At 32.7% G+C, this 23,675-nt stretch overlaps 5 protein-coding genes across 5 annotated transcripts in view; 2 read left to right on the forward strand and 3 right to left on the reverse strand.

Moving 5' to 3' along the window:
• The window catches only part of LOC100748426 (protein phosphatase Slingshot), a 73,523-nt gene extending 66,262 nt beyond the window's left edge, over nucleotides 1-7,261 (reverse strand). The window contains exons 1-2 of the mRNA XM_024371059.2: nucleotides 7,054-7,261; nucleotides 865-920 (exon numbers count right to left, since the gene is read on the reverse strand). Of these exons, the coding sequence (XP_024226827.1) occupies nucleotides 865-920; nucleotides 7,054-7,110 (113 nt within the window). The 5' untranslated portion in view covers nucleotides 7,111-7,261. The remainder of the gene's footprint in view (nucleotides 1-864; nucleotides 921-7,053) is intronic.
• Nucleotides 7,262-7,872: 611 nt separating this feature from the next.
• LOC100748544 (ribosome maturation protein SBDS) lies at nucleotides 7,873-9,084 on the forward strand. The gene is made up of 2 exons (XM_003493387.4): nucleotides 7,873-8,262; nucleotides 8,439-9,084. The coding sequence occupies exons 1-2, from the start codon at nucleotides 8,132-8,134 to the stop codon at nucleotides 9,064-9,066; spliced, it is 759 nt and encodes a 252-aa protein (XP_003493435.1). The 5' UTR covers nucleotides 7,873-8,131; the 3' UTR covers nucleotides 9,067-9,084.
• Nucleotides 9,085-9,548: 464 nt separating this feature from the next.
• LOC100748665 (corrinoid adenosyltransferase) lies at nucleotides 9,549-11,278 on the reverse strand. Its single transcript, XM_012391549.3, has 4 exons — nucleotides 11,169-11,278; nucleotides 11,000-11,091; nucleotides 10,034-10,403; nucleotides 9,549-9,966 (listed from the first exon to the last, which is right to left on the reverse strand). Exons 2-4 carry the CDS (start codon nucleotides 11,074-11,076, stop codon nucleotides 9,733-9,735), a joined length of 681 nt encoding a protein of 226 aa, XP_012246972.1. The 5' UTR covers nucleotides 11,077-11,091; nucleotides 11,169-11,278; the 3' UTR covers nucleotides 9,549-9,732.
• Nucleotides 11,279-12,227: 949 nt separating this feature from the next.
• Nucleotides 12,228-19,606, reverse strand: LOC100748788 (alsin). The gene is made up of 14 exons (XM_003493389.4): nucleotides 18,966-19,606; nucleotides 17,581-18,903; nucleotides 16,936-17,502; nucleotides 15,950-16,319; nucleotides 15,662-15,863; nucleotides 15,330-15,510; nucleotides 15,079-15,245; nucleotides 14,863-14,972; nucleotides 14,582-14,793; nucleotides 13,954-14,511; nucleotides 13,680-13,856; nucleotides 13,445-13,613; nucleotides 13,197-13,379; nucleotides 12,228-13,113 (listed from the first exon to the last, which is right to left on the reverse strand). The coding sequence occupies exons 1-14, from the start codon at nucleotides 19,304-19,306 to the stop codon at nucleotides 13,066-13,068; spliced, it is 4,608 nt and encodes a 1,535-aa protein (XP_003493437.1). The 5' UTR covers nucleotides 19,307-19,606; the 3' UTR covers nucleotides 12,228-13,065.
• A 449-nt stretch (nucleotides 19,607-20,055) lies between these two features.
• LOC100748903 (dnaJ homolog shv) lies at nucleotides 20,056-23,587 on the forward strand. The gene is made up of 4 exons (XM_012391565.3): nucleotides 20,056-20,213; nucleotides 20,555-20,939; nucleotides 21,004-21,559; nucleotides 21,642-23,587. Exons 1-4 carry the CDS (start codon nucleotides 20,119-20,121, stop codon nucleotides 21,704-21,706), a joined length of 1,101 nt encoding a protein of 366 aa, XP_012246988.1. The 5' UTR covers nucleotides 20,056-20,118; the 3' UTR covers nucleotides 21,707-23,587.
• Nucleotides 23,588-23,675: the final 88 nt, after the last annotated feature.

Here is a 23,675-nt window from a genome sequence, read left to right on the forward strand (position 1 = left end):
CTTTGCCGTTATAATTTGCCTTGCGATATAGCGCGATCACACGATCAATCAGAAGTGAAATTAACACGTTTCTGGTGTCGGAGCAAGCGAATTGACAGAAATACGTGGAGATAAGGTGCTGAGATTCTGGTCACGATTGTATCAAAGGATTTTTAATACGAGTGTTTTTCCGACCAGTCGCGGAGAGACGAGATCGCGAGGAAGCGCGTCAACGGGATTCGTAAATTCCCGTTACGATTTGACAATCGACGCCACAAACTGATCGATCCCCTATTTCGGTTAGGATAATAGAGCCGATTTAATTAGTATAACACTTGATTAACAGTTCAAAGATATTATATATCTCGAACAACTTTGTAGAAATGATAGTTACGTTGGTGCGTAATGTATAAGTTTATTAGGTGAATGTTCTAAAGATGATGAACCAGTGAAGTCTGGTATGACGATGCTGTTGCAAAGGAAAACTCTTACTCGGTGTAATAAGCCCACGTTTCCCCAATTTTTACCTGACTGAACAATAACCATAAGGAACGTCTCGACTTGAATGTATTTTATAACAATTAAGGGCCCTAACGGTAAAGTACAAATGCTTAGTTTTATGACAGTTCCTTAGGATTACTGCGGCTCGCTTAATTCTATGTCTGATAACCGCCTCGAATGTAAATAGTCACCGGACGTACAACAACGAGAAAGAAACAATAAGGATTAAAAGGGAACATTATCACATAGAAATATAATATCCTTACTTTGAGAGAAATGACGCAAAAGGTCCAAAGCATATCCAGATAACCGTTCTCTAATTGAAAATATATTTGTCTGACAACATAATAATTCTAGACATACTAATTTACGTCTAAAACTCACCTTTTACAACTCCTCGCCGCTTCGTCGTCATCTGCTGGCGCACCAGCACCAGAATCCTGAAAAAAGAAACGAAAAATCAAACCTGATTAGTAACAAAGTGCCGCCAGCCTAATAATTTGAAAATTGTTCATCTGGCAAAGCAACTTTAGTAATCGCTGCTTCTAGAATCTAGAGTCTTTAATTTGATCCGTGTACATAATGGAATACAGCACTTCCCGAATAAAGAGAATATACGCTTCTTGGATCCCTGGCAAAGATAATTGAAACGCGAGCGAAACGAAAGCCCGAAGAACGTAGCTTTCCAGCTAAAGGCAATTTCGTTCAGGATGTATATCCACCTGTTAAAATAGGACAAATTCTTCCTGTATATAGATTCATATATGCGCGTACATAGTTTTCACCGAATTAAAATTTGTCTATTTTGAAAGAAATTATATTTGTGGATACCATTAATCCGAGAGCGACATTTATTATGCAGCGACCTAATAGAATTAAGCTAACGTAATTGTTGCTAACGTAAATATCACGAGCCAATGAATTGGAAAACCTCCTGATTTACATATTCAGCGCTTTAATCAGCAATCTCGCGTCATGAAAAAATCCAAGTAGGTATGTACGTCTATTTCAAACGTATATATGTGTCCGTGTTATAGCTGTTTGAATGGCAATAAAAATTCATAACTGTCGCGTATGTTAATTACAAAAATACGCGTTGATTATTTTATCAACAAAGATAAATCTCGACGTCGGTGAATGAAACCACACGTGCACTTACACGTGTCCGATGCACACTCGAGTGTGCGTGGTGAAAAAAAAAAAAGGCAGAACGCCACGCCACCAGCTAAGCACCTGTTAAGGCTGCCTTTGTTAAACGATTTTACGCGTTGTGCCTCAAAGTGCCAACCACTTGCCTTCCGCGGGTCGTTATGCGATAATTCGCGCACCCGCTACAAAGGCTACCGTCGCTGATACCAAAGACATCGAGCAAAATTTATTCGAACAAAGTTTACGTAAAACGAGCAGAGAGCAAATTATTTTCGGCTAAAAGCAGCCACCGCTCGCTGGAGATTCCGTATAGGATTTCAAAGAAATCGTTTCAAATCTTTTACCCCGAGTCGTTTAATTCCATTAATTTTCCAATTTTCTTGCCTCGTGAGATCTAAGAAATATGAAACAAAGTATTAAGTCTTAATCTAAGACTTAATACTTATGGGTTGATTAGATATAAGGTATCAAACGTGTTAATAAAATATTACAGGGGTACCAGGATACTGTCGTTGTCGAGCATACCACGCAGAAAACGAGCCTTTAAAATCAATAGGCCTGTGTCCCCTGTCGAATCCACCCCCTCTGGACACGTTAGAAAAATGCAACTACCCTTTCGGACGGTGAGTGCACTTCGTAGGCCGCGAAGCATTCAGCGCATGCAAAGTGCATGATGGGAAACGCGAACCCTCTTTCGGCTCCCTTGCTCCGAGGACCCTGCGAGTTAGTCACCCCCCTGAATCTCTCATTGCATCGTGGAACATTTTCTTCGGTATCGCATAACGTCGCCCACGAGATTCCAAGGTTCGACGCGTACCAAATCTAAGTTATTCGTTTTAAGATAAACGTCGCAATCAGATGTATTATCTGTATTAACATCAAATTCCACTATCCCCCATTCTCTGTTTATTCCTCGAATTTGAAAGATTCCAAAAATTAGATATAATTGCTTGAAGCCAACTATAACAATAGCAATTTGTAATTACGGTTTTCGCCGTGCGATGTGCGAGACTTTAGTTTTCCTCAAAATAACGGGTAAAACTGTTTATGAAAGATAAAATAGAAGTAATGTAAACTTTATAAAAAGAAGAAAAATTAGTAATAGTAGATAAGTAGATAACAGCGCAAAAATAAAGATATACAATCAATAATGCAATACATGTTCGTTCGAGAACAATCGTAAAACGAGATTCGATCAGAGTGTTTGAAAGGGGACTAAGCTGGAAAGGGAAGCCCTTCGCATCGATGAATTGCAAATAGTGCAAAAGCGATAACTAAAATCACATAAGGCAGACGCTCGCAACCCTTTGCGTATAACAGCGATCTTGTACTACTTTACGCAAATACCAAATCGTTAAAGCTACACACCTAAAACTCTAAATACACCGCGTGTTATTGAGTTATCCGCCTTTATCAACAACTATTTTTACAGCTAATAACACGATATCACGTTACAACGATTTGACGACGATAACACGTTACAAAAATATGTTGTAATAAAATTCTGTCGTTCCGTCTACCAAAATAATTTGCAATAAAAACAAAAAAAAAGAAATATTATAGTAGAAGGAACCGGCGAAGCAACGATCAGCGATCAGAATTCGCGTTCACGAAAATGAAGATAAACATCTGCGTTTATGTTTATATCTATCTTCGAATTTCTCGAGGGAATTCATCCTGCGTGGTCATAAAGCAACGGTTGCTATTAGCACCGCAGCGCAATTTTCCATCTGTTGCTAAAAGGAAAATTACGCCACAGTCTTCTAATCGTAATTTTCAAACCGAATTGCACGCTGATACGAATGCGATAATATTTACAAAGATATATGCACCCGACTTTCGAAACATGACCAGATCGGAGAGAAAAAAGATCAGAGGAAATATGGTACGAGCGACGCAGTTTTTTGAAAATTCACTACAAAAATAATAAAAATATCTTTGAAATTTCCCTTCGTAATCACAATTTTAAGAGATAGAATTCAACAACGTAAACCGGCTAGAAAATGAAATACTACATTCACGTAACGATGGCTTTCAACGAGTTAATTTAACACCATTTTCTATACTTTGGCAAAGTATATTTACGATGAATTATTATCATGTACTACATACTACCGTGATACGTTGAGTCGACCAAAGTTTTCATATACTTGCGGCGATCGTCTATTTCGTTCTGTCCTGTTTACTTTACGAATCTCTGGGATTAACCGCTTCTTTACGCTCATAGAAACTTTTGTCGGTTTGAAATTCGCAGAAATTCTGAGTACTTTCGAACTGGTAAAAACTTTGAGTACTGTACTTTACAACTGGCAGAAACAACTGGCGCTATTTTCCGCTCCATTTATCGTAACTTTCGTTTCACATTGCCATTATCATCTCGCGCAGCTTTTCTCCGTATCAAGTTCGAGTTTATTTCCTAACGAAATAGCAAATGGTGCAAAGTTGGAAGGAAAGAATCGCAAGTACGGCATCTTCGCACAGCTTAACGCAGCTTTTATCTTTCCCGCCCATCCTTGAATCGTATCGATCCTCGAGATCTCTCCGCACCAAGCAAGAGCCCATAAGAGCGGAAGAAAAACCGATAATTTCCATAGTTACAGCTCGTTTCAGTTGATCAAGTTTATAAGCAAAGAAGGCTCAGCACGTTGCTCCTTCGTGTATTCGTGTCGAGAATACCGGACCATAGAACTCTCCATATCTGGATAAGTAAACTGGCTTTGGTGGACAAGAAACGCCACTTGCCATCTCTTTATCAGAGAAATAAAGTACCACAGGGCAGATTTGAACGTTTATCACGTGCTGCTGGAATTTAAATAAGCTTAGTCCCGTAATGTCCTGTAATATCTTTAGCACGCGCTTAGAAATACATTCCATGTTAGTAGTAAAAAATGATCGAGATACGTCTATATATTTGTAATAAACGGAAGTTTATCAAGATAATTATAGAAAAATGAGCTACACATGAAAAGGATGCTTTTGAGAGAAATGATTCCTTCCGAAACTATTTATTATCTGGCTTGGAATTTTTTTAATTAAACTTACGATATAACAAAAAATATAATTAAATCTTTAAAATGAAACAGCAGGCAAGATGATATAAGACAAGAGGCTAAAGACAGTGTCCAGACATTAGCTCTTGAGACGGCCATCTCAGAAACACTGAACAATAGGTCCACTTCGAAAGACATACTCCCAGGCATTTTCTACATTCGTGTTTACTTTCTTCGCAATGTGCGATAATCAATAATGCATTACACGTGAAATTTTGATCCCAATTATCTATAGAAGTACAAATATTTCCTTGTGAAAAACAGAGATACACACTAATTCAGGGGTTTACATGGTAAACGATGTAAATAGTTTTAGTGGAAAAGAATGTAATGTCATGTTGAATGTAGTGGTAAAAGTACTACCACGAAGAAAAGTTCAAATCGCAAATTTCTCGGAATTAGTAGGAACCCAATCAACTCCAAATTCACTTCGCAGGAAGCCAACCATTATGAATCGAAGCAAACGCGAAATGTGGAAAGAACGTTCGATCGTAGCAACAAGACATTGGCGAAACATGTTATTTTTGATATTTCACAACATGTTATTGTTGACATAGATGACACATGCAGATTTTCACTCGAATTACTAGAAAATCCTATAACAGTCTGTTTGCAATAATCATAAAGTGCCTCGTAGGAAAATTTATCTCGTTCGTTGTTTAATTACGTTGCAATTACTTAATTACTTAATATCGAACGCGATATACCAGTTGCATAACGATTAAATAGAATAGGATCCGAAATACTTCTCCGTTATTTTTCGCAAAAACGTAAAAGATTTTTAAAGAAAGTATAGCATATTAATTAAATTTCGTTTCGTTTTCTTTCGTCAAACAGCTTTTCAACGTCGCAGAAAAGCTCGCTTTGTCTTCCGATTGCATCGTGGAAAAAACTAATCGTCGAAAGGACCGCCCCGTTTCCAAACCAAATCAGGATGGGCGAACAAACCAACGGCAGGCTCGTGATTGGTCATCGTTGAAGCTGACAAAACGCAGATTTTGCGAAATGCAGACTCTACTCGTTTCAGCAAAATCATTCTACCGGTGGAAGGAAACGCACTCGTCACGGCACTCGTTTTCGAATAGGAGATACGCATACGCTGGAACCACGTGTTCCTTTCGCTCTCTTTTTCAACTTTCTTTCGTCGCACCGGTGTCGTAGCGAGTTCTAACTCGACAAAGACAGTCACCATCATCGCGACGCCACCACTGCTGACTCCGGTGCACACGAGTGTCGCAGTCGCAAGTCACAAGTCACAAACAATCGGTGGCATTGCGACGCGACGCGACGCGACAAACCCTGACGATGCGGGGGTACATTCCTCGAAAAGCGAAACTAAGAAGCTCTTCTTGTTCATGGAAAGGATATTTTGAAATTTTTATTATTAACCCTTAAAGACTATCATAACTGAAATTTCATTCACAAGAGGAAAATTTTATTTTAACATTATCGTCCTTCGATACCACCGCAATGTTATTCGTAACTCCCACAAGCAATAACTTTTCTGCTTTTCATCTAATAATATGCGGTCGGTCGAAAGTAAAATTTTAGACTTCCCAAGATATGTAAAAATAGCTAACCTATAAAAAAAAACTTTTTTTTTTCTTAATGCGACGTTTATGTTTGGTTTATATATACATGGAAAGATTAGTAGTTGTAAAAGATGTAAAAGTTTATCCCTCGTATCTGAATTGGTATAATCCATGTGGTTCGTATTATACGGTTTGTATAGCCTGTGTTCGTTAGCTACAAATTCGTTAGCTATATTTCCATTCTTATTTTTATTAAAAATCTATCTATCTTTTCTCATGAAACGAAACGCAAAGATCTTGATGCAACTAGATTTGCAAGCGCGTCTAGAAAATCATGTAATCGCACACAATTGAAAAAGATACAAAGATACCAGGTACGATAATAAGTCACGCATGAAACGAGTCATTTTGTACAATTAATTGATATAGATTTCCAGGAACCATAGTCTATGATACAAACATGTGTGACTCTAGCGAATTAGATAAGTGACGATTAACCACGTACTCGTGCGGTGTTGCGTTGTAGTCTTTGGTCGCGGGAGGGAAACGTCAAAACAACTCTTTGTTTACCGCAGACATAGTTTATCTATGGCCACAAGCTTCCCTCGCTCACCGTCACTACGTATATCGAGCAGAGAACATGGAATTTTCACAATTCCCTTTTTCAATTGGCTATCAATACGCCAAATAAGGAAAGGCTGTTCGAACAGACCCGAACGATCTCTAATGTATTTGCGACACGGTATTTCGAACAGCGATAATGGTAAATTTCAAAACAATGCATTCCCAGTAAAAATTGACAGCAGCTATCGACAAAGACGCACAGAAGCAAGAAAACTTACCGAACTCTGCGGGGAATTGGATATACTTGGAGACCGTTGCACGGTGACCAACGCCATGATAAGGACCTGCCACGTTGTTGAGATGTTGGAGACAACACTCACTGTCACTATGCACACACGTAAAAACGGTCGGATCGTTTGAACCACGGAAAAACGATCATTTTTCACGCACTTCTAACGGCATCACGCTCGCGGCAGCCATATTCGATACGGTCTAACGTAGCGGCCAGTCTACGCATGCGTCTAGCCACGGCGTGCGCACACCCGCGATTTTCCTTATCATACAATGACGTCATAGTCATGGACTACACATTTTCATTTCTTTAAGTATAAAGTATAATAAACTTACCTCGAAATTATAAAATTAAAATTATAAATAAACCTAAATCCGTACCTTCGTAAGAATCTGATTGCATCGAATGATGTTACTTATTTTTAACATATACAGTACAAGCATGTAAAAATTACAAAACATCGAATGATTGTCTTTTCAAATCTTTCTTGTAATCATATAATTCTGAATTAATTTATACTTCGTTTGAATATTATTCTCTTAAAGGTTATAAAACAAAATATATTTATACAATTCTTTATTTTCCATACTTTCTATAACATTTCTTGTAACTACCGACAAATTTATATTTATTACGTTTACATTTATTTATGGCTATAATTATATTTGCGAAAAGATATTTCTATACATATAATATATATAATATATAATCGACATATTTTTGTAAGATATCGAAGATTTCGTACAAAATTTTACAAAAAATTGTTACCGTCGCGCTCGCGTGTTCTGTTATTTTGATAATATTAATTATGAACTGATTTGCGTATGTGTAGCGTAAATTCATGCGTTTAAGATGTTTCAAAAGTTTATCGATATTAGAAGAAGAAGTTGAATATTGGATATGTCAGTGAATCGATTATAAATCGAGAGATCGAAACCGCGTTGGAAACGTTTGTACGATATATATACAATAATACATAAAGATCGCATTACACGTAAAATAAAAATTGCGTATCTTATATTTCTTAAACCAAAAGACAGTATTATATTTATATTTGTTCAAAAATGTCGAAAATTTTTACACCAACAAATCAAATAAGATTAACCAACGTTGCCGTGGTTCGTATGAAAAAAGCAGGAAAGCGATTTGAAATTGCTTGTTATAGGAACAAGGTTATCTCATGGAGAAATAAACTGTAAGTCTTTATCAGACGATCAAATCTAAAACGTACGTTACATTATTCGTATTGTACGTTCTTGTCATCTAACCTATACGTATTTTGCCCTTATAACATATCTTACTCTCTCTCTTTTTATGTACACAATACATATTAAATTTTCTATTAATCGTAATAACAGAATTACATTTCAGAGAAAAAGACATCGATGAAGTTTTACAAACACATACAGTATTTATAAACGTTTCAAAAGGTCAAGTAGCAAAGAAGGAAGATCTTGTAAAAGCCTTTGGTACAGATGATCAGACAGAAATTTGTAAGGAGATTCTCACAAAAGGAGAACTTCAGGTTTCTGACAAAGAACGGCATTTGGCTTTAGATTCTATGTTTAAAGATATTGCTACAACTGTTGCTAACAAATGTATAAATCCAGAAACTAAACGCCCATATACAGTAACTATGATAGAAAAAGCCATGAAGGATATACATTTTTCAGTAAAGCCAAACCGAAATGCAAAACAGCAAGCTTTGGATGTAATTCCTCAATTACAGACTATAATGCCATTAGAACGAGCTCAAATGAGACTCAGAGTTTTAGCCTCAGGTAAGGAGGCTAAAAAGATAAGAGATAAAATAGTAAAGTCAATAACAAAATTAGAGACAGAAGAATGGGATAACGGAACGTTAAATTTGATTTGCTTAATCGATCCTGGACATTATAGAGAGATAAATGAATTAGTAACATCCGAAACTAAAGGTTCTGGATTATTGGAATTACTTAATTTAAAAGAAATTGTTGAGGGGGATGAAGTTTTAGAATAAATAATTAATTTTATCGAATGTTGTTATCGTCTTTAACCTTTATATACATATATATATATATATATTGTATATATATATTTATTTTCATATTTAAATTTGAAACTGTACATTTACAATATTTTTTTCTATAAATATTTTTCTACCATATATGTATATATATAGCAACAAAAATTTGTTGCAAAATGATTTCTATTTAGCAATCTATTAATGTATATATAATATAATTTTAAAGATCTACTTTATTTTTGTTACTTAAATAGACAGATGTACTTTAATGAAATCGTATGTAATTATTTAGAATTAACAAAACATTTTATGAATCATGACCGCTTTATGCGACAATATGTCGAAAAATCTCTGTATAATATTTTAAGGCTATACTGTACTTTCAACTTTTTTTTAAATCTTTATATATCAACTACATTAATATATTAATCAATTACTATGTACATTTAATAATATAGTAATATAGTAATACAATATAATCAGTAACTGACATTTATAATTTCTCATTATAGAATATTTACAATGTGTCTACTTTAAAAACATATTTAAAAATAATATTATTGCAAAATATTTGTGTAAAGTATTCGGTTATTTATATTACTTTTACAATAAAAGCAGTAGGAAATAGTCTACAGATTTTTGTTTTATAAAGTCTATAATTCAGTTATCCTCATTTTTTTCAACCTCTACTCTAGGAATATATATATTTTCTGTACGTTGATCACACTTTGCTGCAATTCTTGAGGTTGTTAATAGAAAGTTTTGTAATTTGTTTAAATATATTTGTGCCTCCTTATTTAATAAACCATGTTGAACCAAAGATGCAACATTTCGTTCTACACGTTTGCATATCGCTTTTGCTGAGTGTAGCATAGAACAAGCTTTACCACCACCCTATTAGATTATAAAATGAAATGTAAGATATTTAATAGAAAGTGTAAGATGGAAATGTTCTTTTTACCGGAATAATATATGTTTCCTGGGGAGGTAGTTGATTGGCATATTCTGCTATCCATTCGTCCAAATCATTAATATGTTTACTTTCAAATGCTTTAGCTTTTCCAGGTATTGGTTTTGATATAGCATGACTCAAATCAAACAGAATCATCTGCACCCTCTTTAATTTATCAACATAAGGATGTTCAACTTTACTATCTGTTGCAAATTCCCTTGCCAACCCTATTTGTGCTAATAACTCTTCCGTTGAAACAAGAGCATTAAATGTTACATCATTTTGCGTAGTTATATCTGTGTCTATACTTGATAATTGTAAATCGCTGTCTTGCATAGAAACATTTTCCTTTTTCGTTACTTTTGATGCTGAACTGCTACTGTAATGAAATAATTTTATGTTGATGTTGCCTTCACTAATTATTTATACATACCTTCTGCAATTTATTAAGAATTACATTTATGTGAACGTGCTAAAAAATCATTATTTAATTCATTATTACAGAATATTTTTTACATTTTTTCTTATCCATGACAAAGTAAGGAGATTTATTAAAAAATATACTTCATTATATACAACAAACAAAAGGAACATATAACAAGTCTTGACAGTTTTTATAGTTTCCTAGCGTATAATCCAAAAAGAATATATTAACATGTGTTCAAAAGCAATAGATTATATAAAAACAAATAATTTCTATAATATTTCTAAGTTGCAAATATACCAAATCTGTTAATGTAGCAATTGATAAAAATAAAGTTATAAGACATTTATAGACTAATGTCTATGATATTTAGATGCAACATCAAATTAAGATTTTATACTTATATTATGACAAAGGCTATTAAAGTATAATAAGAAAAAGAATATCACAGTAAAATATATATTTTATGGCCCGATATTGATGACATGTTATATCATAAAGTATAAAATAAGATTCAGGTTATATTAAACATTTGTCATGTACATAAATACCTATTTCTAAATGATGCCCATAAGACAGTTTTATACAACAAAACAGGATTTTTCCATACACTTCTAACTACTTCCATATCTATAATGAATATCTATAACATAAACGTAATTACGTCAATATAGTATGTATTTCTAAGCGTAATAGCTTTAGTTAAAGTAAGAGAGTAACGATAACGACATATCAATCGTTAGACGTTAAGTTACTTCGCAATTTGTGATCATGCTGCTGGTTAAACCTGCGCGTTACAGATGATTTTTAAAAGTTTTGATTCAATGTACTATATAAAGGGATTATATATATTTACAAAAAAATTTGTATGAATCGAATTTTTATTCCAAGAAAATACACATATCTAAATATATATTAAAATACGTAATTAAGAAAAATGTATTTAGTATGTAAGAAGAAAGCAACCAGATTTCACGGGCAAACATTTTGTCTTTTGAAATGCTTTTTATTATTTGTATGATTTAAATTGCCTGATTTGCATGTATACAAAATTTTATCAACTATGTGGCAATTAAAAGAATGTAAAAATTTTCATGCATTGTTTTAACGACAAACGGTAAATTCCTGAGTGATTAATATCAGAACTTTTCATTAAATATTTAAATTTTTATTATGGGCTCTTTGTCTCTATCACACTTTCTAGCTTTGGAAAACTCCTAAATAAATAATTGGAGTCATCTATAGTTATAACAGTACTTACATACGCACGTACATGTGTACGTAACTGGTGAAACAAGAGCTGATTTAAAAATTTTACAGAATGAAATATTTTATTTCATAGTTACGTTCCATATTTATACAAAAGTTGCAAACATTTAATGTACAAAGTGGTAACTTGATTAAATCAGAATTTAAAGAAAAAAAGGGAAACCTGATACAAAATAAGGCTATGAAATAATAAATAAAATTTAGTAAAAGAAAGCAACAGAATTGTCTCTTAATAATTGGTTTATTAAGATTACTTAATTGGGAAATTTATATTATAGTAAAATGAATTATGTTTGTGTATTTAAATTCTAAGGTAAAATTATGAAAATCACATGTAATTTATAATATGGAATTAAATGTATTTGTTATCTTTAAACATACAGTTTTGTTCATTTGATACAGATACTTATAAACTATACATAGTAGGCATAAAACATTTAAAACGCATATTCAGTATGTAACATAAAATTCCAATCATCATCATCGTTATATTACTATTTTTATGGCATGTATAGGTTTACGATATTGCACGAAATATCACAATGTTGCTGTTATTATGAAATATATAACATAGGTATATCATTTGACATTAATTTTTCAATTAATGCCTTTTAAATACAGTTCATTACATCAATAATATAACAGAATAAAGAAAAATTATTACATTATGATATTATTAAGTGATACTTATGGCAGTTAGATGAATTAAAGAATTATATCATATTGGTATTGATATTATTTGTAGAAATACCAAAAAATCATTTTGTATAACATAGTATTCTTTATATATTTCTAAGTTTGCTTTGAACAATCTCATACAATAGTAATGAATAAATGCTTATTAAAATTGAACTTAAAATGCAGTGATATTTAAAATTATAACAAAATGTTCAAATATATGGCTGTTCCTATAAACTTTTACTGTACATTTACCTTCTTGGAAACGAGAAAATTAACATAAATAAAGCTTCAAATTCGTTCTAAATGTATATACACTGTACATTAATACTTTTATAGAATATGATATGTAATTTTACTACTTACATTGTTACGACCTGACAATCTATCTGTTTCATACATATTATAGTTTCTATTTTCATTAATTATAATAAATAAGTAGTATACCACTTTTAATAGTCATAATGCACAAAATCCATTTTACGATGTCTAACATTTTATTAAATTATATTATTTCAACTAAATGTTAGATTTTGAGGTACCCTTTTATCGAGTTGAGTGCATATATTTTATTTATTTGTTATATTAACAATGTATTATAATAAGTTATCATTGAAACTTACTTTATATTTTATAATTCTATTTATTTATGAAAATTATTATGTCATGTTCAGTCACCCACATTAATTTTTTCTTGTAGTATTTGGTAGTAGCAGGCCTAAAAGATATATATTTATATATATACATATTGTTTAAGCTCTAAAATCTTATATAGAGTTTCTCACGGATATAATATTTTACCTTAAGGGTAGTGAACATAATTCCAAGTTCTCCGTTTTGTAAATAAGGCTCCATAAAATCTTCTATAAAATGTATTTCACTGCCCAATTGTAATACGCTGGCACGGACAACAACAAAACAAAACACAGGAAATAATTCATCCATTGTCCATAAATATGTAGTCCCCAATTGCTTTTGAACTGCCTATTATAAAAATCATGTGAGATTTAACAAACAAATAAAAATATACAGCAAAGAAGCTAGCTTACTTGTGTCATTTGTTCAAATGTATTCCTAACGACTAATAACTTTTCTAACGGAGAAAACGTGGTTTTCAATTGTTGTAATGTTTCTATTGCCTCGCTAAAGTACGGTTCACTTTGATACGGTAATCCGTTTTCGTTTAAATTCATTACGTTTGTATTCTTCCAAAATTTTCTGAAATTATTATTTAAAATTTAATAAAGTCACTGTCATTTTTGTATTTTCAACGATATTACTCACTGATCGATGTCCAAAAAAGCCATTAGCGTTATATCAGGTTGCTTGTTCCATTTCATTAATCTTTCCCAATAGGCATCATCTTCTTTCTTATTATGTAAAGCATACAGTACAAAAAGTGCTGAATGCACACGAGGTAACAATATTGGATGAAGTATCGCTGCAGCACTTATAACTTGACTAACAACAAAGTACAAAGTTAAAATAATGGAACATGATATTTGTATAATTATGATAAATAAATAATAAATCATATAGAAAATTAATTAAAACATACTCTTCTTCTTCATTTTCTGTTTCTAATACGTATTCTTTACCACCTCGGGGTAACGCCGGAAATAACAGAGTAGCTATTTCATATATTCTTGATGTGATACTACGAAGTTCAGACACAGCATGACTGAGTAATAAAGGGTGAACTCTTACACCACCATACGTAGCTGTATATACAGCAGCAACTTCTGTTAAAAGCGCTCCTAATGGGTGAAGTGAGCTATCAAACGCTTTAATCAAGTACTTATGAATTTCTCTATAACTTTGAATTGTAAGTTTATCTCTCCCAAAACAAGGAATTTTATCCAACTCATCAATTACTTCGTTATTTTTCTCTTTACCGGTACTAGTAATTGTCAGAAGTTTCTTTCGTTGTAAAGCTTTTTGATGTGACTTAGTTATTATACTAGCGATATTTTGCCAAACACGTTGTGTCTCTGCAGACTTATCAGTTATACCAATAGCTTTCGAACCTGGTTCAGGTACACCAAGTTGTTGATAACATTGCCTAAATATAGCTTTCCATTTTTGATCTGGTGATACACATAATTTACCAAAAGATCTGTATTAAATAAAAACAAATAAACTTAAAATTACGCTCAAATAAATATTGCTCACAATAAACTACTTACGTCGGTTTCGAATTAGTTTGTATATTTCCGCTAGCTTTATTCATATGTAATGTTGCAATAACTTTTACTCCTTCGTTCCATGCACCATTCATATTACCTTCCAATCTGTCACCACTAGTGAAAGTTAAAGTACCTTTACCATAAAAAATACCAGCTGATTTAAATTCACCTTCGTAATGAGTACCATCTTCAAACACCATGACTCCATGACCCTTTTAGCATAAGCATTTTATTTCAACATTTTATATTTACTAAATTTTGAATTATTTTGAATTATTTACCGTTAAAACGTCTTGCATGAAAACTCCTTCATAGTAAATACCATCTAAAGTTACTATTAAACCACAACCATGTTTCATACCATTACTCCATGATCCTAAGTATTTCTCGCCTGAAATAATATACATACTGTTCAATAAAACAATACTTATTTATAAAGATTTAATTTTACTAGAACAACGATTTCTTTTCCTATTTTTTAATTACGTTATAATTACCTGTCATAATGTCGTCCATAATTCCATATCCCTGTTTAACACCTGCAGCCCATTCCCCAATATAAACAGATGCGACAGATGCCATAAAATGACCTTCCTTTTTAACACCATGACCATGTGGTAGTCCGTCTTTGAAATATCCTTCATAAAAGTCTCCATTATTGTACCTAGAATATTTTACATTACCTTCTTATATATTGTATATTTTATTTATTTACGCTTAGAATTTAAATTGTTATTTAAAAACTGACTTCATCGTCCCATATCCATTCTGTTGTCCATCTTTCCACTGTCCTTCGTATACACCTTGTGATGGAATTTCCATTTTACCAGTACCATGAATAATACCTTTATGAAATTGTCCTGCATATTTTCGTCCGTCAGGCCATTCTAATTTTCCAGAACCGTGCGGCTTACCACTCAACCAGCGTCCTATGTACCAAAATAAAAGATAGTATTTTTCGTATACATATATGTATATTTATGTACCTACATAATATTCATCATTTGTATTATAATTTTAAAATATGAAATATGATATAAAACGCGTGAGATACAATACTGTTGTTAACGACATACGAACCAGTATATTTTGCATCTTTGAAAACACTGTGCTTAGTGAATGAGAATGAGCTAGAACGTACTATTGGAGGCACATGTCCAATAACTCTTTGTAGACTACATTTTATGCCATTTTGTAGAGCATACAGCCATTCATTTCGTTCAGAAGGTGTTGGAGTATATAATACAAATGTGTCCTCTGGAGCTACTACTGATATAGCATTCTGAAACATAGAAATACAAATACAAAAATTGCACGTTTGTAAATGTACATTTATATTTGAATTCCAAAGAGGTTTACTTAACATACTTGTACTATTTCAGAGTCTGGTAAAGGTTCTACCCATAGAGTTTTAAGTGGATGTACCACATGAGATGTACCAGTAACATGGATAAATATATCAGTTAATAAAACAAACCAATGTGTAGAAAATCTTCCAGAATTAAGTATTGATAAAGGATGTGCTCGTGACTCTCTAATAAGTCTTCTATCAGGAAATCTTAATAATTCCCCAAGTTTCCCAGAACTTTCCCAAAATAATTTAGTTGCTTCAGCTTCTTTTTGTTGTTTCTCCTGATCATCACATATTTGCTCCCACTTTATTAATGCTTCTTGTAATCGTTCTACACCCATTCTTGCGCCATTACATTTCATCAAATTTAAAACCATATTCTTATATCTGTACAAAGATGATGTCTGTTATTATAAATAAGAAAATAGTGGATCACTAGTATATTTAAGATGTTTATAGCAATATTAATTTTTTAAATATGTTTGACATAATGTAAGAATATAATTCCTTAAACGATCCTTTATAACATAAAGAATAATTTTTATTTTTTAGGCAGCAAATTCATTGCCTCTTGTAAACTAATAATCTTTTCTTATAATTATTTTGCCAATTTTTAATAGTCAAAAAATAATGAAAGCTATTACACTTATGTGTCTAAATATAACTGGAAGGAAAGAAAAGAAGAAATGAGGAGGACCTCTAATCAGAGGTTGTGGGCAAAAAGATGAAATGCATAAGAGCGGAAGTGGAGGAAGAGGAGCAAAATCTGATCTGATAGTGACTCAGATAATCGCTCTCAATGTAGCCAACGAGAGAAATACTCTCGAGAGCAACTCGCGATAGTTTTACTCTTAAGTGGATATGTACCTTAAGACAATTAGGTTGTAGTAAGGCTGCTAGATAAAATGTAAGATATAAATGCAAATGTAAATGAAAATGTAACTGGAAGTTATTCAAAGCATAGATAAGAAATAAATAATAATACATATTTAGATATATTTACCTATTCAATTTATGTAGTGGATGTTGCAATGCCATAGTAATTGTAATTTCATCAGCAACTTTTTTAGTTTCATTAGTTTTTAATTTATCCATAAATAAATTTGTTATTACTTGTGGTATTTCAATTATTTTCGCAATATATGTAAATCCACTCAAAGAGATTATGTCACACACTGCATTTAAGTAATATTTATATACAGTAATATATTCTTCAACATTAGCTACAATTGTCACTTCATATGCTTCACCAATATGATTAAAATAATCCCATAAACTAATAACATTTAATACACTGAAACTTAATAACTCAGTATAACATCGACATAATGTTTCATAAACATTTGATTCCTGCATAGCACCTCCTCTTTTCTGGAATGGCCTAATTAAATTTTGATAAACAATTAATATTTCTTCCAAGAAGATTTGTTCACTTATTAAATCCTCAGAGATATTTATCTTAGGTTCGTTTATCACAGAACAGCAACTGTAGTTACCAGAGCTAAAAATTTGTTGGGGACTGCACTTATTGCTTGTCTCAATATCGAGTTGGAACATTTCACCAGTTTTACTGAAACCACATGACAACTTTCGTGAGTAAATAGAACTCTCATTTCTTATTGATACTTTTCGTAATTAAATTATTTACCTTGACTGTCCAATAAAGTATAAACCATGATGCATCATGACTAAACTATGAAAACTACCAGCTGCCATGTCTTTAGCTCTTTCGTTTGGAAATAATTTCGTAGTAAATAAACGAGGTGCACTCTGATACACATTCGATTCCAATGTCACTTGTTTATGGTTATTTCTGCCCCAAGCAAAAACTCTTCCATCCAGAGTTAGAGCAAGGATATGAAATGCACCACATGAAATTTTTCGAAGTCCAGTATTACTGAGTTTTGCCACCAAAATAGGTCGCGAGCGTTTAACAATATCTCCTGTTCCTAATTGTCCATATTGAATATCACCCCACGTCCAAAGTTCAGTAGATAGAATACTATTGCCAGTACGAGTTAGTGTACTGATTCTTTCATTTAATCCTTGTTGAGACAATTCATGCTCAGAGGAACCAGTACTTGATGACCAAGGAAATTCTTCACAGCGTAAACTGAGTGCCAAACTGGTAGCAGCAGGTTTTGGATATTCTTCTCCTAGTTCCAAATGTTCACTGCTATCATCTTTAAACTCATTTATATCTGAACTTCCACTCATATGCCTGGATAATGTAACAACTTTACCTCCCACATTTTTCACTCCTTCATATACTAAATTAGCTACATTAGATACATTTTGTTTTATTAGTCTAGTCGGTTTTTCAATGTTATCTAAAGGTATATCTTCTTTAACACTTCCATAAGATGAAACCCATGATAATTGTCTGGTTAAGAATTGCCTTGCAGCTTCTGTATTTATAAAAATAACATTCCTTTTTTCTTCTTTTTCAGAATCTATAGGATTATTGGCACACAGTTCTCCATTTTCTACCACTTCAGAAATTTGTTCCTTTTTACTATTTTCGGCAAATGAAATCTCTTGTTCTTTACTAGCAACAGATAAAGCGCTAATAGAATTGGTTGAGTGATCTTCACTAGATTGCTGTACGTGAAGTCCAGTAGGACAAGTATCTGATGACGTTAGACTTGTAGGACTTAACAGCACGGTGTTGAGACACTGAGGACATGAATTAACGAAAACTTCTTCTTCTAATTCATTCTCGCTGTCAGTATCATCTTTTAAAGTTTTTGGTGTTTTTCTCACTGCAACTACATTAAAGTTTGAACCACATGCAACAGCAGACACAGTTCTACCCTCGAAAAACTTGACCTTTTTAGGTTCTGTACTGTTAATATCTATTTGAGATTGATTTCCACTAGCCCAAAGTTGTCCGTTTTCTGTTACAAATAACGCTGCTTGATCACTAACAGCTATTGATTTTACTTTGACAATTTCATTTTCTTGTTTATATCTGTAACGGTATAAATTATTTGAGTATAATGTAAAAATACATAAAGATTTTATGGAACCTACCCATGACTACAACATTTAACTTCTTCTTTTAGAATTATTGTATCTGTTACACTCATATCCTGAGGATTTACTTTCAAAACATGTCCATTATTATCTACAATAAATAAATAATCCGAATTGGATGCTATATCGATCACATCAAATTGAGCCCTTTTGAAAACCAATGACGGAGGACTGTCCTCCAAAAATGATACCTCTCCATAGTATAGACTGTTAGTAGTTGTTGCTACAAAAATGTGATCTTTAATGGTAACCAGTCTACAAATTGTGCCATTTGGTTGGTCACCGAAAATGTATGATAACTTATCAACACCTCTCCATAAATGCATGTGTTTCTCCATTTTGTAGGATGTTTGACAGATAAACTATGCATAACCTAGAGATATCTTATTTTAGAGGATAGTGTTTTTAGTCAATAATGCTTTCGTCATGTGATTCTTGACTGAATCCCTTTCACTGAATTTTCGTGCAAGAGTACTCGAGGCAATTTACATATTGACATGATTAAACTAATGATTTCCTTATTACAATACCGAGAGTTGGTTTAACAACACGTACCACAAACCTGTACAGTACACTTTACTTTCGCTACACTGTTACTGACACTTTGACACCCAATATGATCTGTCACATGATCATTTTACTATATTGTAGGGGAGGGAGTAGATTTTTATTGTTAAGTGTGGTTTTCAGTAGAATTAAGACGAATATTAATAATTTAACTTTATTAAAGTAAGATTGAAGCGCGATAAATATTAGAAATCTTTGTACTATCAGTCGTAGTAAAGCAAAACAATTTTAAAATAATTTTACATAACATTTCACCTGTTGCATGTTAATACTTTTTATATTGATCTAAGAAGTAGAAGAATCAAAGAGTTATCTATAATAATAAAATATATAATTAAGTGTCAAAGGATTAAGTTTATTGGAATTTGTTTTATATTTTTTGAAATAGCGCCGAAGTATAAAAAAATCTTATACCTGTGTCATATTCAACCAATTATTTTTTACTGCTAAACGTTTAAACGTTAAATCTAAACATTTTCGTTGAATATGTACGCGCCTAAAAACTCACTTATCGTCGATCAAAGTCGGATAAATTGAATTCGGAGCACCCACCAATCAGGAGCACCCACGATCCTAAGCTCCGATGTTTGTTGTAACGTCTGCTAGAATGGCAGCGATAAAACTGATTTGGTCTTTATTAATAAATTTAACAATATGTGTAATTCTAACTGTGGCAGGGTAAGTGGAGAACCTTGTCTATGCTTATGAAATTTAATTATTTTGAATATCGAAGATATTTGCTTTATGATAATTTTATAACCTTTTACTTTGTACGGAACCATCTACGGAAGCTATTAATACGAAAAGGATTAAATAAAGTTTAAAGTACGTTTGTAGATCGACTTCATTATTTATGTTTACCGTTAAGAATTCTACAAAAAAAAACATTACAATCTTGTATAGTTATACATTCATATGATTGATGCTGAATGATCTAACAATTTAGGCTGCTAATTTGAAGTGTTTACAGTATATGATACATTAGAAATAGGAATTAAAGTATGTATATATCTTTGCAGGAGAGATTTTTATGCCATTTTAGGCATACCATCGACAGCGAGTCAACATGCGATAAAAAAGGCATACAGAAAATTGGCAAAAGAATTGCATCCTGACAAAAATAAAGACGATCCGAATGCCTCTCAGAAATTTCAAGATCTGGGTGCAGCTTACGAGGTTCTGTCGGATAACGAAAAGAGAGAAATGTATGACAGATGCGGAGAAGAATGTTTGAAGAAGGATGGTATGATGAATAATGCTGATCCATTTGCAAGTTTCTTTGGTGATTTTGGCTTTCACTTTGGTGGAGAATCTCATCATCAGCAAGAAACACCTAAAGGATCTAATATTGTAATGGACTTGGTAGTTACTTTAGAAGAATTATATAGTGGAAATTTTATAGAGGTAAGATTTTATAGTTAATGGAGAAGATACGTAAATGGGACATACAAAATTGTTTATCTTTCAGATAACAAGAAATAAGCCAGTTACGAAGGCAGCAAAAGGAACAAGAAAGTGTAATTGCAGACAAGAATTGGTTACTCGCAATTTAGGAAATGGAAGATTTCAAATGATGCAACAATCAGTTTGTTCGGAATGTCCAAATGTTAAATTTGTCACAGAAGAACGTGTATTAGAGGTCGAAGTAGAACCTGGCATGGTAGATGGACAAGAAACTAAATTTATAGCAGAAGGTGAACCACATTTGGATGGGGAACCTGGAGATTTAATCTTAAAAATACGAACACAACCGCATCCAGTTTTTGAAAGAATTGGTGACGATCTATATACAAACGTCACTATATCTATGCAGGACGCGTTAATAGGTTTTAAAATGGATATAGAACATTTAGATGGTCACAAAGTAGCTATTCAGAGGGATAAAGTGACCAAACCGGGAGCCCGTATTAGGAAAAAAGGAGAAGGCATGCCTAATTACGAGAATAATAATCTTCATGGCACCTTATATATTACATTCGACGTTGCTTTCCCTGAGACAGAATTCACGGATACTCAAAAGGAAGGTAAGTTATTTTAACATATAACGCTCGTGAGATATAACACGATCGTTTGCGTTTGTTCAATCTTCCTTTACCCTTTTCGCAGAAATAAAAAATCTACTACAACAAGATTCTGTAAGTCGAATTTATAATGGAATAAGGGGAAATTAAGAACTTTAAGTGTAACGTATGTACAAAGTGACAGTATAAAATGTGCATACAACCGAGGTGCGCGTGTTGACTCAGTGTGTTTCTATACCAAGTGGTGCTTTCGCTTCCTTGAAATGTGGATACCAACAGGTTTGGTAGCCAACCATGAGGTCAGTTGAAATGGATACATGTAGCAAACATAATAACCATTGCGAGTACACGTACTTCCTCTTTGATTATAAGAAACTGGTCATATATATTATTGCCGATTACTTATGCGGATGTTAGGAACGGTTGCGCAGTTTATTTAACAAAATAAGTTATTTTTCCTTTAACACGCGCGGGTGATGTATGAGTGTTTTACATGAACAGAAATTTTGCATTTAAATAGTGAGGAGTACTCGATGAAAATGTTTTTAAATATCGGACCTAGTATCCAATAATAAAGTATTGTATTACGATTTTTCTATTGAAATTATTCGCAATAAAATGTACAACGCCATCCGTCATCGATAACTCTAAAGGATCGTGCAATCATTTAACTTGCGTTTCATATACTTATTAAAAATGTTTCGCATTAAATTGTACATTAGTTTATATTTTACAAAGGTTTTATTTCAGTACCTTTGCGTACACTTCGTTTACAAAAATTAAAGTATAATTCTTTCGTCAGATACAACACGGTATGTTGTAACGTTTTGTTGCTTTGTACACGGCAACCTTAAAATCTCTCATAAAAAGGAGGCCATAAATAAATTATAATTTTTGTATCTTTATACGTAATTCTAACGTACTTACCTATGTAATTACCTGTAGTTTTTGTTAATTTATAGTTGAGTTTCTATAACTATCTCAAGTATGTCACCGATTCGTATTACAATCGTATTAAAAATTAGCGCACAAACATTTTATTACGAACCGATGGTTTTAATTCTATGCAACTCTGTATTCGGCCATTGAACAATCGAGCTTGCTTTCATCTCGCTTTAGCACAGGTAAAAGAAGTTATTTGCATCGAACCAAAATCATTGAACGATATCACGGTCCTATCGAAAAATATACGCATACGCGTTTGACGGTAAATATTTTCTCTTTAAGCGAATGATTAACCGGTTTGACAAAATCTTAAGACAGGTATCGTTAGACCGATAATGTGACTTTTGCGTTTCTCTTGTCTCAAAATAATAAATAAATTATTTTATACCCTTTTTATAGCGTAGATGTATAAATGTGTAGCATAAACGTGAAACACAAATGATAAGTAAATATCCGAGTTACATTGTTCTATCTGAATTTAGGAAAATCATATACAACATACGAACGTTACTAATAAAAGTTTGAGAAAATACAATCGTAAGAAGATAGTTGTTCGAGTCGAAGGCTAGTTAAATCTTTAGGTAATTACAGGACAATAGGACCATTGCAAAGCCGTAATTCTTTCGTAATATCAGTGTTTTTCGTCGAATGCATATTATCGTAAAAAGACGAATGAAGTGTTTTAATGGCAGGGAGTCTGCGAGTCGCGTCTAGTAATTAAAATACTAGCACATATTAGGTCTTTCTTTGAATTTAGTTGAAAATTATTCACAGTATGCTTAAGTATGCTTAACAAATCAAACGTCGTATTTAAAAGTTGCTGTCATTTACTACTATATAGGAAGAAAATGTATTTTTGTAACGTAAAAGAATCGTATCTCTCTGCAATTGCATTTTTATACATACGTCCGTACACGTACATTTGTATCCCATAGTAGACTAAACGCATGTATATATGGTCATGTTTAAATTCAATGATATCGCTGCACCACGCCAATTACCTTTTACTTATTACTTATTCGTGTATTAACATATTACACTGTGCGTATTTATTATTATCGTACACAATAAAAACGACACTACTATTAGTTGACGCTTAATTTGTTAAGTACGAAATTACCGTGAATCACATCTTTAAAGCAAGTATCTTATCACAGTGTGACTTTTTTTTTTT

Source organism: Bombus impatiens, unplaced genomic scaffold, assembly GCF_000188095.3.
Source record: "Bombus impatiens unplaced genomic scaffold, BIMP_2.2 scf_1080, whole genome shotgun sequence".
Lineage (NCBI taxonomy): Eukaryota > Metazoa > Arthropoda > Insecta > Hymenoptera > Apidae > Bombus > Bombus impatiens.

What these genes read in the sequence shown, in the direction of transcription:
- LOC100748903 (XM_012391565.3), top strand. Translation starts at nt 20,119, where the DNA reads ATGTTTGTTGTAACGTCTGCTAGAATGGCAGCGATAAAACTGATTTGG. An exon ending in ATAGTGGAAATTTTATAGAG is followed by an intron (nt 20,940 to 21,003) that starts GTAAGATTTTAT and finishes TTTATCTTTCAG; the next exon opens with ATAACAAGAAATAAGCCAGT. An exon ending in CACGGATACTCAAAAGGAAG is followed by an intron (nt 21,560 to 21,641) that starts GTAAGTTATTTT and finishes CCCTTTTCGCAG; the next exon opens with AAATAAAAAATCTACTACAA.
- LOC100748788 (XM_003493389.4), bottom strand. Translation starts at nt 19,306, where the DNA reads ATGGAGAAACACATGCATTTATGGAGAGGTGTTGATAAGTTATCATAC. An exon ending in CCACTACATAAATTGAATAG is followed by an intron (nt 16,320 to 16,935) that starts GTAAATATATCT and finishes ATCTTTGTACAG; the next exon opens with ATATAAGAATATGGTTTTAA. An exon ending in CATTTGAACAAATGACACAA is followed by an intron (nt 13,380 to 13,444) that starts GTAAGCTAGCTT and finishes TTTTTATAATAG; the next exon opens with GCAGTTCAAAAGCAATTGGG.
- LOC100748665 (XM_012391549.3), bottom strand. Translation starts at nt 11,076, where the DNA reads ATGGAAGTAGTTAGAAGTGTATGGAAAAATCCTGTTTTGTTGTATAAA. An exon ending in TGGGCATCATTTAGAAATAG is followed by an intron (nt 10,404 to 10,999) that starts GTATTTATGTAC and finishes ATTTCATTACAG; the next exon opens with TAGCAGTTCAGCATCAAAAG. An exon ending in AGGAAACATATATTATTCCG is followed by an intron (nt 9,967 to 10,033) that starts GTAAAAAGAACA and finishes ATAATCTAATAG; the next exon opens with GGTGGTGGTAAAGCTTGTTC.
- LOC100748544 (XM_003493387.4), top strand. Translation starts at nt 8,132, where the DNA reads ATGTCGAAAATTTTTACACCAACAAATCAAATAAGATTAACCAACGTT. An exon ending in ATCTCATGGAGAAATAAACT is followed by an intron (nt 8,263 to 8,438) that starts GTAAGTCTTTAT and finishes ATTACATTTCAG; the next exon opens with AGAAAAAGACATCGATGAAG.